We start from the raw sequence: 18,552 nt of genomic DNA, 5'->3' as shown, positions 1-18,552 counted from the left end.
GGGACAAAATGTGACAGGAGTCATGTTGTTCTTGCAAAGTCTATTATGATTGAGTGGCTCTTGTACAAGTTGTAACATTTTCCTTTTGAAACTCTGAGGCTGAGGATATACAAAACACAAAAGAAACAGCTCTTTCAAGAACCGCCCTTACAGCTTTATGGAAAATACACAAACAGGTTCAGATTGGGTTTTCTCAGCCAAATCCCTTACTATTTAATTAACAACAAACTGAAGTGAGGTAAGTATATCTCTTCCTCCTCCTCCTCGTTTCTGTACACTTCCCTCTTCCAAGGGAGGAGAGAAACAGGGAAAAACGTTGTTCACAAAAGAGCATTTCATAGCTACATAAAGAGTAGAACGTCACTTAAAAGAAAACTGTATAAAGACTTAAAAATCTGTTTTTTTGAATACTTAACACACTGAAAATCAACAGACTGTGCTTCCTAGCTGCAGCAACAATCAGAAATGTGGGATCACGTGCTGCAAATGGTAAGCATGAGAAAAAGAAAAGGGCCAGGGCTGAGGGAAACTCAAAGATTAGATCACAGGGAAACAGTAATTTCAGGTGAATTCAGCAGAACAGCCGGACCTCAGCAAGGAATTACATCTTCTGCTTTTCATCATCAGCTAACAGCAAGGTTGTTAAACGAGGATAGGAGATGCCTTTATGAGGATTTCTGTCTAGGACCTTGAAGTTAGAAGAAATTAAATCACAGAATCGTAGTATCATAGAACTGTCTGGGTGGAAAAGGACCACAACGATCATCTAGTTTCAACCTTCCTGCTATGTGAAGGGTCATCCACTACTAGACCAGACTGCCCAGAGCCACATCCAGCCTGCAAATCCATTTTATAAAAGCAAGGAAAAAAAGAAAATTTAAAACTAGTATTCTAGTTTTGAGAAGCTGAGAAGCTGCAGATGACAGATACTGTGTAAGTACTGCAACAGTCAAGCTGCATATTTATTGGCATCTAACCTTCTCCACGAAAAGCCCCAAGAAGTTCTACAGAGAAAAGAGTGAACAAAGTCTGTTTGCAGATCCTCATTTTATGATCTCTAATCTAGATTACCCACAAACTGAAGTATTTATTTTAATGTCTCTCCCATATGGATTGACATTTAATGCTTGACCAAAGGTTTCTGTTTCCAGCTTGGCCTACTGGTTTCAGAAAAGCCCCACCTTTGAAACCTATGTCTCCTCTTGAATTTGGATGAAGCTATCAAATTTGCTAGATACACATTAAGGTTGCTAGGTACCTAAACCATCACAGTTCCCTTAGAAAAACAGTAAAATCTGGCATAATGTACCATGATGGAAAAATCACTATGTTGCAAAATTCTAGTAGTCTGCAGTAGACATAGAATCATAGAATCACAAGGTTGGAAATGACCTGTAAGATCATCTAGTCCAACCATCCTCCCATCACCACTGCTACCACAAGCACTAAACCATATCATGCAGCTCCTCATCCAGATGCCTCTTGAACACTGCCAGGGACGGTGACTCCACCACCTCCCTGGGCAGCCATTCCAGTGCCTGACCACTCTCACATTTTTTGTCCCCAGCACTTTTCTTTAAGAATCGATCCCTAACATTCACATTTGGGATACGAAGATGATATTGTGCTTTAAGCTCATGTTTTAAACTAACTTCAGAAGAGGTATGGGAAACAATACAAAGAAAACATGCCAACAGAAATTAGAATTGTCCAAAAATTACTCAAGAAAGCACACAAACACACCACTGTCAGCAGGCAACTATCTGAAAGAGTGAAAAACCTGTTTTCTTCTGGTCTACAGCTAGGCAGCCTTACTACCAATTAGCACCAAACAAACAAGAATAAAATCACTTGCCTGATTGCCAGACATAGGCTAGAACTTATCATTATCAGCAGTAGTGATCTGCTGCTATACAAACTACAGCAGTCACTGGTGGGATATCCCATGGTTTCCAGGTATTCACAACAAGGGTTACAGTGAGTGTATCCACAGCATGCATTCTTGTCAGGTAAGAACCACCTATCGCAGGAAAAGGAGTGCACAAAGGACACAAAGCAGTTCCGAAGGCAAAAAAGCAGCCCACCTAATCTAACAGCTGAATATTTTAACAACAAATGTCTGTTTGCAAACCATGCTGCCTCACTACACGTCTTGCTGCCTTCTTTTTCTTTCTTGCCCACTGAGCAAGTATTAACTTACAGAAGTGTCTCAGCTTACTACTTACTGCCAGAACCATACCAGCCTATTTGTGTCAGGGCCACTAGTGCCAAGCGGAGGGGAAGAGGACTTCCATGGAGAGAGTTCACGAGCTGAAGAAGCGCAGCAGAGGCAGACAGAGACACCTGAGGTTGCACCAAAGACCAAAAAGCAGCAGTTGGTACATGAGAGTGTAGCTTGAAAGGAACTACAGGTCAGGTTTTAGAAGCCTTAGAGTGTTTCTGCCTACCTAGCTGATGTTCTCACACTGCAAAACAGCTGGGTCACCAGCCCAGGCTGACTTGAAACAAGCATTCAAGTCTCTTCCTCTCAGTCAGTACTTCTAATTTGAAAACACTGGTTATCTAGCTGTTTTGTGGGAATACTTACCCATTCTGTGGGCAGAAGGGAGGTAATTCTACAGAAAGGATGACAGGTATGTCTCTGATATCAGACAGCTGAATAGAAGGAGAAAGCATTGGTGTGCATGCCCCAACACAAACAAGCAATGTGAAGCCTTAAGAGTGAAGCAGCATCTCTACTGCTGCATTAACTGATGTTCTGTATGTCAGCCATGTGTGCTCACAAGCATCGTAACAAAGCTTTAAAATACTTCTGTGATTAAGATGTACACATCACACAATATGCAGCGATTGCGGTGTTCTCAGGATGACTAAGAAGTGTAAACAGACTTTTAAATAGATTGTAAAGCAGCTGAAAAGAATAAACTCTTCAAATAAGAAGCAGTAATATCAATCAGAAATTAAATACTGTTGCTGTTGGTTTCTGAATGTACAATGATAACTGAATCACAGAATCATAGATTCCTTGGAGCTAGAAGGGACCTCTGATGGCCACCTAGTCCAACTCCCCTGCAACACCAAAGCTAGATCAAGTTGCTCAGAGCCTTATCCAGCCTCACCTTCAAAGTCTCCAGGAATTGGGCACCCACCACATCTCTGGGCAATCTGTTCCAGTGCCTCACCACCCTCACTGTAGAAGATTTTTTCCTTATATCTAACCGAAATCTGCCCTCCATGAGCTTGAAGCCACTTCCCCTTGTTCTGTCACCACAGACCCTGCTAAAGAGTTTGTCCCCTTCTTTCTTGTAGCTCCCCTGTAGATACTGCAAGGCCTCTATCAGGTCACCTCACAGTCTTTTCTTCTCCAGGCTGAACAGACCCAGCTCTCTTAGCCTATCCTTGTAGAAGAGGTGTTCGATTCCATGGATCATTTTTGTGGCCCTTCTCTCAGATCTATGTCTCCCCTGTACTGAGGACTCCACAGCTGGATGCAGTGCTCCAGGCGAGGTCTCACCAGCACACTGTAGAGGCGCAAAGAGTGAAGATAATATAAAATAAGAATTTCCCAGTCTACAAACATAAGCCATTTTGGAAGCAAGGAAAAGGTAAAAGAAGGTTCTCTGCACTTGGGACATCAGCTTGCAGCTGCCAGAAATTGATCTCAAAGATCTTGGACACAGGTCAGACTGTCAGCCCTTAGCAGCAGCAGGTCATCTCTTCTTACACTACCACGTTTGGATGCTTCTGAGAAATTTGCAATTATTTTTACATAAACTACTGCATATTTGCCATAATGTAGCAATCGCGTCAAGATGGGACTTTAGAATTGCAGATCTTGGTTTCACCACACTTGTATCCAAAACAACTGCACTGTCAACAGTGCCATAAGCCCAGTTTAACCAGAAACTGCAGAAATGTTATTAAATAGCCATTTCCACAGCACAGAACCAACTGCACATATCAAAATTGCAATATTATCATTAACAGAGTAACAAACCATTCAAAGTAAAGAATCATCCTGAGGACTCAGCATGATGCTGAGTCAAATATGTCTTAACAAGATCTGCCCACACACAGATTGCTTTAGTAGCTGCCACAGCCAACCTATCACTCCTGAGTTCAGCAAGTAACTGATCACAGCTGCACAGAGACAGGAATCAGAAACAGAGCCAGCGTAATCCATCTACAGAGACCATCAAAATCCACCTGATACTTTTCCACTGCTTTGAGACTCAAGGCTTGGACACAAGAGAAAACTTGAAGGTTAGCAAGAGCTTCCACAGAGGATCACTACTGTCTTGCTGCTAGCTAGAGAACAACAAGCAGCACAGATCTGGTCTACAGCCATTGCATCCACTGCATGACTAAGTTCTTGGTAAGCATGTTTAATGAGAACAAAAAGAGTAGCAGCAGAGAAGCCTGCCAGGCTTTTATCACAGAGACAGCAAACATACACAAGCACAAAAGGCCATCCCCCACACAGGCAGGAGGGTTAGCCTTCATGGCAGGCAGGGGCACACAGCAGCACTGTGCAACGGGGCTCCCACACCTGGGGGCAGCCACCGATGCCCAGCAGCCAGTGTTCGGTGGGAAAGCTCACAGGGGTTTTCTGTGGCTGAAACTGAAACGAACTGCTGAGCCACATGTCAAAGGCTAGGAAAGGTACAGGAGCTTTAAAAAAAATAATAATAAATAAAAAATCCAGGACTCCACACTATAATATGTTATTACGAGAAATTACGCCCGCTAGAAACTTACTTCAAATAAAAATACTATTACTAAGGAGGTTAACACCTGTGGGGCATTTTAAAGAACATGCAATATCAGGGAAAGTGTATCAGGGGAATCTGGAGGATGGAGAAAAGCCATTAGCATGGTAATGAATGTGAGATGGCAGGGCTTTAAGCTCTATGAGTTTAGCCCCCAGGGGTTGTGAAGAAGAAAAAAGGAGGAGGGGATGCTTCAAGAAATCTCTTCGGGACCAGCAGCATGGGCAGCAGCCTGCTACAGTGCCAAAGGATTTCAAACAGTGGCACGTGCTCCTGGAGAGAAGGAAGCTTCAGCACAGCGCCTGCTGAGTTACACAGAAAGAGCTGCAGGAATTGAGGCACATCTTCCTTGCCTTGGATTACATTACTTTTCTGAATCACAGGGTCTTCGGAGACTGAGAGTGGGTCCCACGTGCTGTGGGAAAACACAGAGCACACAAGCATTCCTTATTCTGCCTAGAGGAGAATCTCTCTTCTTCACCACGTAGGCAAAGACTTGATCTGAAACTCAATGCAAAGCACAGGAGCCCTGCCCAAATTACGTGTATGTGCTTCAGCAAGCCAGAGTCCCTGAAAAAAATCCCTGGTGATGTGATGATCCTGGACGGGATTTACCTGAATATGGGGCTTTGGAAGGATCCAGCAGTCATCTCAGACACACGGCAGATGAGCAGCAGAGTTCTGTGTGTCAGAGGATGCTACCTGGAACACTCATAGTCTTAGACACAACTTTGCCAGTAACCCTAAAAGCTCCAGCACCCACTGCTAAAATGCAGCAGGTCTGCTTTCTTTAGCTTTGAACCGGCTCACCAGCTGCTTGAACAACCTGACACTGAGGAGCAGAGATGAACTGTACTGACAGATAACCCTTCAAATGTTCACCCTCACTATGCTATCTACTCAGCAAAGCTCTCCTCTGCCCTCTGATATTCCTATCTTTGGGCTTTTCATACTGCCTTTGCTCAAACATCAGCCTCATCAAGGCTAGAAAACACAGAGGGATGCTTCCTTTGAAACCTACATTAATTCATTCTCATAAAGGAATAAGAAATAGCATTAACGTGCAAAAAAGAAGGAAAACTTCAAGATCACATGGCTCTTAGCCTTCCCCCCAAATCCTCCTCCCCTTGCACCAGTAAGGCTGTGCTGGTTTTTGTAACCAGAGCTCATTCACATACACTCCCCACAGTGAAAGGAAAGAGCATAGAAACATGAAGTTTACATCTGCAAAAGATTTTTACGTTTACTTTGAAGGATTCTTGCAGTTTGATACTCACTCATTAACCAAAAACTACTTAAAAGATCAACTGTGTACTCAATCTTAATATACATGAATGTGTCTCAGATACTGTAAAGAACCTGGGAATGTACGAAAGTCATACTTGAAGAGTTTCCCTGCTCACCTTTTCTGAGTGCCATGGACTAAAGCTACACGGAAAGCACATAACACTGCACTGCACAGGCACTCAGAGCTGGTGCCAGAGAGCCAGGAGAGATCCTGCCAGAGGGCATTGATCCACCTCCAAATACAGCACATCACCACTACACAAAATGCAGAGAAAATGCTTCCACTAAGGCCTGGAAGTGTCCTGAAGTTCAGCCGTACAAGTGACACATCAGCTCAGGGAACTTCAAAGATCAAATGCAGACCAAAGGATTAGATGGGAACAAGGAAGGATGACATGTTACCATTTTATTACGAGGGAGATGGAAGTACTTTCTTTGTGTATTCTAAAGACTTTCCTCCTCTGAGGAGGAGGAGAGGTTAAAATATAAAGGGCTACAACTGTACACGGATCGTTAAGTGAATTTATATTTGCATTTTTAAGCTCTTGAGGAAACAGAATGGCCAGAACTGAAAGCAATTAGCGCAGTGAACCAGACAGCTAAAATAACAAAAAACACAGAACAATGATCTCTTATTTCCCGAGTTCAGATGTCACCATCACACTTTTCTATTCATGCAGCATAGTGCATTTTGAAAAGCTGGGCTGTTTTTCTGTGCCTGAAAGGAATACAAAGAGTTCCTATTTATTTTTTTTTTTTTTTTTCCTCCAAGTAGTTTAGTAATTAGACAAACAAAAAGTGAGGAAATGCAAACCACTGAACAGGAGAAATTTTTGTCGGGTTGCAGATCTGACATACTGGAAGTTGGATTCAAAATACAAAAGTTAAGAAACAAAAATATTGCAAAAAAGCCAAAACCTTGTATGAGAATTTCCCCCTGCAGCATCACATATGGTGCGTGTTTTGCCATTTAACTCCGAGAGCCAAACGAGTTGCATGACAACCTAAACATGACTAAACAGTGGAAAGTAACATCAGTCATCTTCTGCTGCGCAGTGGTTTCCCTGTACCACCTCACGGTGTGTTTCGGTGTTAAGCCAAAGAGTCAAATTGTGCGTTAACTGTGAGCGTCCTCTGGGACAGCAGTACCAGTCACCTTCTGCAATGAATCACAGAGAGGAATCAGCAACGCAATAAAACGCATGATTAACACTGAACTTTGGATGCAGGAAAGAAATTGCTTCCCGCAACCTGCGTACGTCCAACACATCACTTCAGAAAACACTTCCTCGCGCAGTAACTTCTAATGACACGCATGCACCTTCCCGGCCATAAATGTTCACACCATCTGTTCTTGTTACAGTTGAGCTCTCAAGCCAACTTTCAAGTCAGGCTGACAATAGTTCACATGGCTCTGATCCATCAGCTCTTTTGCAGCTAGCAATTCATTTGCAGAAAGAACTACTCAGCCAGCACAGTATTTCCTTTTCACTGAGATCTGTCACAGACAGCACCAATCTCAGCCAAACTCAGTAGCCAAAAATACTGCACCAACGAATGCTCATCTATTTCTAAAATATTTTAACTAACGTGATTCTTCTGTTTTTCAGACCATTTCTTTCCAGTTTTCTTCTCTTCCAAGGCTTGCAAATGTGCATGGCATTATATGGTTCACAGATTATTTTTTTTTCCCAGAAACTGCCTAGAGACTCATTACGCATCAGTTATATTGTCAGATAGCATTAAAAGCACCAAACTAATAAAGGGTAGACACAAAATGCAGATAGTTACAGGGAGGTGAGGTGACAGCTGAACATTCTTCTGTGACAAAGAGTCAATGTGATATTACAGTGTAACAAACACAAGGCTTCCTTGTGCACTATTTCTTCTCCTAACATTCAGTTACAGCCCTCTCCTATTTACAAGGCTGCACAGCCGTGCCCCGGCCCAGCCCACCCGTCACACACCTCAGAGAGCATTCTGCACATATACCAGGAATACAAGGAAGCAAAAATAGATGACAGTTGCTCTAATTTGTTAACACTGATTCACTCTTTCTAGACCACTGGGTCATAAGGCTGCTTAAAGGTGACCCAGCAGGCCCTGACCTTCTTTGAGAATTGCTAAGTTCACCAGGATACAAGAAAACAGCCAAATGCAACCCGTTTTCACGCCACCATGGCTTAGGACAATTTAAGCAGCGTCAGCAACTTAACAACAGAATGACAAACCCATACGGTTTCTAACAACATATTTTAAAAATACAGTTTCTACCAGCATCCTTTTCTGAATTTCTCTCCATCAATAACAAAACATTCATTTACTAGAAGCAAAATGAGAAACACAAGCATTCGGACTCTTGTTAATGACAGGAAAAGAGGGGAATAGAAAGAAAGAACTGGATTTTAAGCCAGAGGTACCTTTTCTGGGACAGATAGGAGTTCTCTTTTCTCTCACTCTCTTTTTCTTTTTAATTTCTAAGCATTTTGGAGAGCTCAGGGAAAGAAATCAACACAGTGACAGATAAAAAAATAGGGTTTAAAGCATTCTACAAACTGGAAAATAAAGCAGGCTCTCAGAAAGGCAGAACTAAAGCCCAGCATTATTTTATTGTTATATTTCTACCACTGCCTCTCTTCTGCTCATTCCCTCCTATCCATTTGGAACTTCAGCTAAATCAACGCATCACACAGAAAAGCATTCTGTGAGACACAGACAGCAGCTTCAGAGACAGAAAAACGCTGCTAACCCAGCTGTGTAGATCCTGTGATACGACAGTACAAAAATCAAAGAAATTAACTTTGCAGCTCACCATTTCGAGACAAATCCAGTTCCACCAGCTGCATGAAATTCGCTATTTCTGGAGGGAGCCGCTGGATTTCATTATCACTTAGTCCAAGTTTCCGTAACTTCACAAGTTGGAAGAAAGGCTGAAAGAAAGAGAAACTCAGTGTCAGAAGACATTTGTAAAACTCACACGAATGCGATAAGCGATGAGCAACAACACAACGTGAAAGTTACACTGGAAGCTGCTCACCTCATTTGAGCTGAAGTTATTGCTTAGAATTGGTTATGCTTCTTTAAGACTTCTTTCAGAACTGCATCAGAATGAATGCTTTAATTTTTGCATGCGAACACTAACTGCAAAGCTAGCCAGTAAAGATCATAGCAGATTTACGCTAGTGAAATCCAGAGTGCCTGCTTCAAAATCATTAATGGGGTGAGGTTATCCATCAGGGTAATTAAAAGCATCCTAATTACACACCAGGGCTCATTAGGAAGTTAATGCACAGAGACACTTCTAAAGGATGATCCAGAAAACCCACACAGAGGGGCTGCCAACAGGCGTAACAGGCGACTGCAGGAACCAACTAGGTTATGGAGCTGCTCTCCCCCAGGAACACCTCCTTTCCAGCCTCATAAATCCCACGTTCCTGTCTGGAGACTGGCCCCATTTCAGAAGGACTAATGAAAGTTGTGTGTGATGCACATGACTTCAAGCCTCTCCAGCACAAAGAGGAACCAAAACACCATCTGGCTCTATGATCAGCTTCTCCAGCCTCTCACACAGGCGTATGTACAGCCATGTTTCTGCAGTCTATGTCCAAGGGTGACGGTGGATACTGCAACAATTGCTTACCAACTGCTGGCACAACAGGGATGAACAGTACATGCAAAGCAGGCAGGACACTAACTCACCCCCAAGCTACGTCCTGGCAGCCCTCAGGAAAAAAGAGCCATCAAATGATACCAGCCAAGTATGCAAAGGGCATCTTCACTGCACAGACTCATAGGCACTGCAAGTCACATCAGCCTTGCACTGCACTTATCAGGTGCAGAAGCAGCTGCTAATTGAGAGACAAAAAATGGTCTCTAAAAAGCTACTAAGACACAGGCATCCCTGGTGAGGGCCAAGAGCCCGTATCACAGCTTTTCTCTCTTCCAGACAGGCATTTGAAAAAGCCCAAAGCCCCAATCCTGGAGGTGTTCAAGGCCAGGTTGGATGGGGCCCTGGGCAGCCTGGTCTAGTATTAAATGGGAAGGTTGGTGACCCTGCCCGTGGCAGGAGGTTGGAGATTCATGATCCTTCAGATCCCTTCCAACCCTGGCCATTCTGTGATTCTCTGACTTGACAAAGTGACTGCAAGTGGTGGGGATCTGGGCAGAAATCCGTACTGTTAACTACATGGAGTCTTGACGTTGAGTTCCATGTCCCTGGGCTGCACAGACATTTCTGCACAGCAGTCAGAACTGGCCCACTTGATTACCTGTGATCCATTCTTGGAAATGAGCATCTCCATTTTGTGGGGGTTTTTTTGTTTTGTTTTTTGTTGGTTGGGGTTTTTTTTGTTTCTCTGTTGTAAGTGCTGGAGTGCATGTAGCGCATATCACAATTCATAATTACATTTTCCTATCGTTAACATCTTCTAAACCAAAGGCATTCTTTTTTGCTAAATGTTTGTTAATGTGATAAAACCAACAGTCAGACAGAAGCCTAGAAAAGCACTTAAAGACACATTTGTTAAAACACAGCAGGATTACATTCCACAGAAGAGATCCCAATCTGTCCTAGTACCGTCCAAAAAATTCTTGGCAAGACCTACTGAAAAGGTGTCTCGCTGCAGTTTTTTCTCAGCCAGTTTGTAGCTGCTGAGCCACGCAACAAACACCGATGTGCTGATAAAAACCTTCTCATATGCAACAGTTGTCCTTGCAAGAGATCCTTCACAATCACAAATGAGAAAAAATAGAAGAACACAATAAAAAGACAGAAGATTAAGAGACAAAATGATCATTGAAAAGATACTGAGAGGTGAGGATCCACTGGAAGGCTTGCAAGCCCTCACCTCACCCACTGTCTGGGATGGATGCATTTATTTACTGGATGTGCAAAGCACGCCTGTGCAACAAACAAATTACACAACCTCTAGCTCTAAAGGCACTCTTGGTTCTGTAACAGACCACTTAAAATAAATGCAAACCGGGAGCCCTGTTTCTAGTTTGCATGACAATTTCTAATGCATGACATCGTTTCCTTGATCAAATCATAAAGTGCAGTTATGTGAATGGTGTTTCTTTGAACTTCGTGCTTTCTTGGCTTTTTTTTTTTTTCCTTTAAACTACAGAACATAGCAACCCCTGCCTGCTCAGTACATCCTACTCCCTTGCAGTAACTGCTCATCCTTTATCCAAGGCACAACAGGAATGCTCTTGAGCACTACTGCAGTCAAACAATAACTCCTTTCTGCTGTATTTGTTTCACCTGTCAAAAAGTCCACAGGGAAGACAGGGAATCAAGAGTGTGTGGAATAGAGTTCAGCAACTGTAAATATATATAGCAATATTTGTTATGGCTTCACCATTCAGAAATGGCTACACCAATCAGAAATGTTTCCAATGTATTACATCAAACAGAATTCAGTTTCTATTTGAAAAGCTGTAACAGCTGAAACTCATTGCAGCTCCTGCGTTGAGGCAATCCAGGGCACAGCAGAACATCCCCACAACATGCTGTAATAACAGGGTTTGACTGCAGACCCGATGTCTCTATGGGTATCTTGGCAACACTTTTAATACTGCTCAGTTAAGCCAGCCTAATTAACAGCACTTCAATGAGACAAATAATTCCATGAGCATCAGCACTAACAGAGCCTACAACTTTCTATTTAGCAGCAATTTCCAGCCTGAAATTGAAGCTTTTCTTACTATCAAAGAACGTATAGAGGTTTCTCTTATACCTCTTGAATGGAGCCATTTTCTCACTGGAAAACCAATCAAGCCTCATCCACTCAGCCCTATATTTAAAAATAAATACAAAATAAAACCACGCCAACACTTCATTCTGGCAAAATTGGGTTCATGTCAGCCAATGGAAGAAGAAAGAAAACAGAAACAGACTGAAGAGATAAGCAAGCAACTCACAGAAAGAGCAGCTCATGTGAGCAGAGGGGTTTGTTTGTTACAATGCAAGCGGCACTCTTGATTCTACAAAGGAAAGTTAACAGAATTAAGCCAAACCGGCAGGATTGACAGAACTCAAGATTTTCCCTCGGGAAAGTGGCCAAAACGATGCTCATTCCTTGAATGAACCACTTGTGCAACAAAAACATGAATGCCCAAGAACGCTGCCTGAATTCTTCAGCACCTTTCCTCAAAAAAAAGAGATGGAAACAGCTGTCAACTGAAATCAAAAACACAGCAGGGCAGGAACACCTACTTGGAGCTACAGCTGTGTAAGGGGAGGAGCAGCATTTCAGTGCTAGAGCCTTCTAGTACTAGAGACACAGCAAAGCAAAACTCCATTTGGCACAGGTAGCACAAATAAATGATAGCAGTTTGAAGCAGAAGGTCATTACTAGCAGTAAAGACAACAAACATTAGAGACGAATGTAATCTACTGACTAATTTTCAGCAGAAGTGAGAATGAGAGGGAGAGGAGGAGCGCTGCAAATTATCTCCAGGGTTGCAGGGTTGTATTTACACAGGAGAAAGATTTATTTACTTACATATTCTGTAGTCGCATGCACTTGAGCTGTTGCTGACATGCTTAAAAGTTTGTAAGTGCTTGCTTTTATGTCACATTTCCCTTTGACACCACGCTGTCTCTGCTTGTGAGAATTCATCGGTGGTACTACAGTACCTTACCAGGTCCTGATTCTTACTTTACACATTTTCCAAAGTTGTCAATGACCAGCTAAAAGATATCTAAAGGAGTAACGCCTTTGCCATGAGGGAGTCAGCTTGTCCACCAAGGTCCCCCAGGGCCTTTTTCTTCAAAGCTGCTTTCCAGCTGATTGGCCCCCATACAGCCTGTACAGCAGCATAGGTGAATCCTCCCCAGGGGCAGAACTCTGCATTTCTCTTTACTGAGCTTCACGAGGTTCCTCTCTGTCCATTTCTCCAGCCTGCCAAGGTCCTTATGGATCACAGAACAACCCGCTGATGGATCAGCCCCTCCTCCCAGTTCTGTCTCATTTGCAAACTTGCTGATGGAGCACTCTGTCCCATCACTCAGGTTATTAATGAAGATGTTAAGTACTACTGACCTCAGTATCAATGTCTGGTTACACCATTAGGGAATTACCTCCCCCTGGACTTTATAGCACAGATGACTGTTCCTTGTGTCTGGCAAGTCAGCCCTTTTTCAGTCCACCTCACCGTTCACTTATTCAGTCCATACTTTCTCAACTTGTCCATGAGGATATGGGAGACAGCACTGAAAGCCTGGCTAAAGTCAAGACAAGCAACATCCACTGCTCTCCCCAGCCACCAAGCCATTCATCTCGCTGTAGAAAGCTATCAGGTTGATGAAGCACAATTTCCCCTCCATAACTCCATGACATCTTCTTGTCCTTTATCTGGCTGGAGCTGGTTTCCAGAAGGATTTTCACCATTACCCCCATAGGTGAGGCTGATCAGCCCGTAGTTTCCAACTCCTATCTTCAAGAAGGAAGATGTGGTATTACCTTTCTTCTGGTTCTCTGGAATCTCCCCTGGTTACTGAGACCTTCTGAAGATAACCAAGAGTGGCTTTACGGTAAAACTAGCCAGCTCACTCAGCATTTGTGGGTCCATCCTGCCAGGTCCCATGCACTTGTCTATGTTCACACTATTTAAACGTTCCCTAACCTGATTGTCCTCCACTAAAAGCAATTCTTCTTTTCTCCAGACGTTTCCCATTGATCTCAGGGACCCAGGATTGCTGAAGACCAGCCTTAACAGGAGACCAAGATGAAGCTGGCTTTCAGTACCTCCGCTTTTTCTGTGTCCTCTGTCACCATTTCAGCATTCTCTTTGCCGCACTCAAAAGCAAATTTTCCCTAGTCTGTCTTTTGCTGCTGATATACTTACTGATTATCATTTTGTCCTTATTAGCCCTTCCTAGATTCAATTCCAAATGGGCTTTGACCTTCTTAACTACATACAGTGTCCCTGGGGCACTCCCATGTCAACTGTCAACACTCCATCCTCTTCTACGCTTCCTTTTTGTCTGAGTGTTTCAGGAGCACCTGTTCATCTACACAGACTTCCTACCACTTTTGCTTGTTTTCCTGCTCATCGGAACGGTCTTCCTGAGCTTACAGAAGGCGACCAATGAAAATTAACTCTCTCTCCCATACCCTGCTCCTCTCCAGGATGGTCTCCCACAGCCTGTTCCAGGCACATTTCTGAACATGCCAAAATCCGCTCTCCTAGAGCCAATATTCATCCACTGCAACAGTCCAGCCATGTCAGATACCACACATCTCCACAGTACCAATGAGATCTATCAATTTCAAAAAGCAAATAAAATTTACTAGATTTACACTTTGAGAAGGGACAGTTACAACCTATATACAGACAAACCTAAAAAGAAGTTTAGAATATCAGCTCATTCCACACCAGAATACCAGCTGTCAACCAAGCTGCATCAGGAAAGAAATTATGGCAGAACGGTGAAATTCAGTCTAAGAGATATTTTCTAAAAACAAGGAGTGGTATGAGAAGAACAGAGTGCCCTTTTTCTTAAAGAGCTTTCACAAGATTCTGGTATGATAACAGCACCCTGGATTTCAACACCCCGTGTAATAAAGAGATGCACAGACACTGCCCAAGCTGAACGCTAAGCGGCTGCTCACGTTTCTCCAACACAGAAACTGGAGCATGGGAGGTGGCCACTGTCTAACCAGGTCCCTTGTGGAAGTGGTCTCACATCAGTCAAAGACCGGCACAGAGAAGCACTGGCATAGAACAGTGAAATTGGCATAGAACATAAAATTACAGATACAGCTATGGGCAAGCTGAAAGAAGTGAAATGACTGAGTTACATCAGATTAGGTCTACAAATCCTACATATAAATAATCCCCAAAAGAAGAAAGAGTTCAGCAGACCTTTAAGCTAAACTAAGTGCATACATAAAATTTTGCCTCTTTTTTTTTTTTCCCCCATTGGAGTTTTCACATAAGCAACATCTGCTCAAAGTCTCATGAGAAAGTGGTCTTTTTCCTTTGAGAAAGCACCACAGTTTTGCTGTTAGACAAAACAGCAGCAAAACAAGAGACAGAAATTACTTCCACTACTCACCAGTGAGAAGAACACCGATGATTTAAGATAAAAGCTACAATAAAATATTGCTGTCATGGGTTCTTAAGAAACTTCCATTTTCTAGGAAATAGGAGGAAAAAAAACAATGCTGAGGTCCAGTTTGCTACAGCAAATTCAGAGACAGAGAGCAACTAAGCTGACAGGATGTACTGGCCCTTAAATTCTGATGCTCAGGAACAGGAGACAACACTTAATTGACCACGGGCTGATCTATAGAATTGAAAGCACCCCATTTTTACCTGATGCTTTTCATCAGGTTAGCTATTGAAATGCATTGTGCAGAATGTGTTATTTTCTTCTATCAAAGCAATTTGCCAGAAAGCTTATTCTTCAGTGAAGTATAGCTCTTGACACGTAGCAAATGATACACTACACATTACAGCTTAGCCTTCAAGTTTTCACTCACAAGGAAAATAAAAATGGTTTAGGTTTAAGAAGAAAAACACAGACTACATTTTTTAAGTTGCTCTGAGCTCACAGGTGCCCACACAATACGTTTTTCCCAGTCAAATCAGATACAGCGAATATTCACTGGAAGGCTCTTGGATGGAATACTGCACACCCAACGCAGGAGGAATTTTTTAACAAGAGCCATACTCTTCAACTGGCCCTAAACAAAGGCCTTATTTTTAAGTCTGAAGGGTGCAGCTCTTTAATTTTTCTTGTAAAGCACAAGCAGTGAGAAGCATGTTGACAGCTAGAAATTGCTGTTCTGTGGGAAAATATCCACAACTGCCAAGAAAGGATATAGAGACCTCAGTATTGAGGAAAACCACCAGAAGCTTAACGGGCACAGCCTGCTCCTCCAGCACATCCCACCAGGCTGGCTCATCCTGCAGGAAGGGCAAGAGGAGACGATGGAACCTGCAAGGCGGCAGAGGAAGGGGAGGGAGCAGAGGGAGAGAGAGCAGAGCACAAAGAAAGAAAACATCTTCAAGGGCAGTCAAGAATCAGGCACAGAAGGGATGTGAGAGAGAGGAAGCAAGGAGCAGAAAGAGCGTTTAGACTGAAGGAAGTAAGCAAGATCCTGGGACATCCAAGGACATGGCAGGAAGGGAAAATATGCGTGGGCAGGGCAAGGAGCCTGAGACACCAGTGGTAGCAGCTAAGAAAGGTCACTGTCAACACAAACATGGGCAAGTTCTCTAGCAGGCTGCTGAGTAATGAAGCAGAACGGTTAGGGAGGCCTGGGAAAGGAAGAGGAGTGCTGAAATGGGAAACCAAAAGGATCCCTGTGCAACAGCAAGAGGATAATTTTTTTTTTTTTTTTATTGAGTAGCTGTAAAATTTATTAATTTGTATTCCTGGGAGGATGATGGGTATATATTTAAAGAAAAAGAAAAAAAAAAAGTAGGGAAAAAGAGGGTCTCATCTTGGTTCATGTGTGCCTTAATACAGAAAAGGAGAAAACGAAGCGAGGAGCAGAAATAATGGGGAGGCATTCAGAGTTGTAGAACGGCTCTGGGCGGAAGGGATGTCAAAGATCACCTCGCTCCAACTGCCTCCTGTGCGCAGGGCTGCTGACTGCTACATCAAGCAGCAGCTCAGGCTGCCCAGGCCCCATCCAGCCCGGCCTCGAGCAGCTCCAGGGTCGGGGCACCCACAGCCGCCCAGCGGCCCGTGCCTGAGCCTCACCGCCCGCTCCGTGACAAACTGCCCCGACACCTGATCTCCATCTCCCCGCCTTTACTTTAAAACCATTCCCCCTCGTGTAAAAAGCCGATCCCCCTCCTGCCAGAAGCTCCCTTTAAACTACTGGAAGGCCACGAGTTTTTCCCGGACCCTCCTCTCCTCCGGACCGCACGAGCCCAGCTCCCTCAGCCTCCCTTCACAGGAGCGGCGCTCCAGCCCTCGGACGATCCTCGCGTCCCTCCTCCGGACCCACTCCACAACTCCACGTGTCTCTCGCTCTGGGCGCCCCACACCCGCACGCAGCACTCCAGGAGGGCCCCGCACGGCTGACCCTCGCTCTCCCGGCGCGGCGCGGCGGCCACCTGCCGGGCTGCTCACCTGCGCCCTCCCTCCGCCGCGCTCGAGCGACGCGGCGGCTCTGGAACCGGTTTCGTCCCGCCCGCCCCTTCCCCTCCCCGCGCTCACCTTGGGCAGCTCGCGGAGCTGGTTGGCGTCCAGCAGCAGCTCCTCCAGGCTGCGGCTGTAGCGGTAAATCTCCTCGGGCACGGCGGCCAGAGAGCAGTGCCGCTTGTCGATGGACTCCACGTGACGGTTGCACCGCCACAGGGGGATGCAGTGGAACATCGCCGCGGAGCGCGCCGCCCCGCCGGGGGGACGGGCCGCTGGGGGCCGCGGGGCGGGCGACGCCGCTCACCGCCGCCCCCTCCCCGCCGGCCGCTCGCCGCCGCGGGTCCCGGCGAGACGGCGGCAACGCGCATCCAGCGCGCCCCGGCGGAGGGAAGCGGCCCCGGGCGAGCGCGCCGCCGGCCCCGGGAAGCGGGGGGGGAGAACGGCGGGCGGGAGCCGGAGAGCGGCCGGAGCAGCCCCCTATTGTCCCTCGGCGAGCCGCTGCCGGCCCCGCAGGGGCGTCGCGGGGCGCCGGGCGCTGCGCTGCTGGCGGACGCCGCGCATTCCCGCGCCTGACCCGGAACACGGCGGCCGCTCCCCCCTCCCTCTCTCTCTCCCTCCCTCCCCTCCTCCCCCGTCCCGGCTGACATCAGCGGGGCCGGGCCCCGCCGCCCCGCCCCGGCTCCGGGCCGCGCCGCCGCAACTTTCCGCGGTCCCGCCGCCCTTATCCCGCGGCGGAGGCGCAGGACGAGCGGTGCGAAGGAGCCGCGGTGCCCGCAGGCCGCCCCGCCCGCCCCCGTTGCCCGCCTTTGGCCCTGCCCGCGCCGCCCGCCAACCTCACCGAGCGTCTGTGGGTCGCGTCAGTTTTCAACTATTCGAGCACAGAGTTATGAGGAAAGCGGTGTAGTAAATGTGGAAAGTGGTGCACTGAAAGTACGGGATGCTGTTTGGAGCCATTGCTGATCAAAAAAAAAAAAAAAAAAGAAAGAAAGAAAGAAAGAAAGAAAGAAAGAAAAGGCAGAAATCAAAATGCTACACTTAAGGCTTTCTGAAACAAGAGCCCTATCCAGCCTAACTTGGAATGACTCCAGGGACGGGGCACCCACCGCCTATCTGGGCAACCTGTTCCACTGCTCACACCCTCACTGTAACAAAGTGCAAGGCACTTCTGCCTTATTTCCAGCCTAAATCTCCCCTCTTTTAGTTTGAAATCATTTCACTCGCCCTATCACAACAGACCCTGCTAAAGAGTCCTTCCCCTCCTTTTAGATACTGAAAAGCGACTATCAAGTCTCCCTGGAGCCTTCTCTTCTCCATAGCCTCGGAGGCTCTCCATTGTTGGTTCTGTAATGCCAATTTGGGAACGCACACGGTGATGTAAAATAGACTTGA

General features: G+C 45.4%; 1 protein-coding gene across 4 annotated transcripts in view; it reads right to left on the bottom strand.

The window, feature by feature from the left end:
• LRRC1 (leucine rich repeat containing 1) overlaps nucleotides 1–17,430 on the bottom strand; it is a 62,599-nt gene extending 45,169 nt beyond the window's left edge. Inside the window, exons 1-2 of one of the 4 annotated variants that reach the window (XM_052676860.1) lie at nucleotides 17,239–17,430; nucleotides 8,869–8,986 (exon numbers count right to left, since the gene is read on the bottom strand). In XM_052676860.1, coding sequence (XP_052532820.1) covers nucleotides 8,869–8,986; nucleotides 17,239–17,397 — 277 coding nt within the window. In that variant the 5' untranslated portion in view covers nucleotides 17,398–17,430. Of the gene's footprint in view, nucleotides 1–8,868; nucleotides 8,987–9,093; nucleotides 14,608–14,674; nucleotides 16,407–17,238 lie in introns of those variants that run through there. The other 3 variants (XM_052676871.1, XM_052676880.1, XM_052676884.1) reach the window with 3 other exon arrangements.
• Between the last annotated feature and the right edge of the window lie 1,122 nt (nucleotides 17,431–18,552).

The sequence above is a fragment of the Tympanuchus pallidicinctus genome, unplaced genomic scaffold, assembly GCF_026119805.1.
Source record: "Tympanuchus pallidicinctus isolate F22 unplaced genomic scaffold, pur_lepc_1.0 scaffold1, whole genome shotgun sequence".
Lineage (NCBI taxonomy): Eukaryota > Metazoa > Chordata > Aves > Galliformes > Phasianidae > Tympanuchus > Tympanuchus pallidicinctus.
This window is presented reverse-complemented; position numbering and strand designations above follow the sequence as displayed.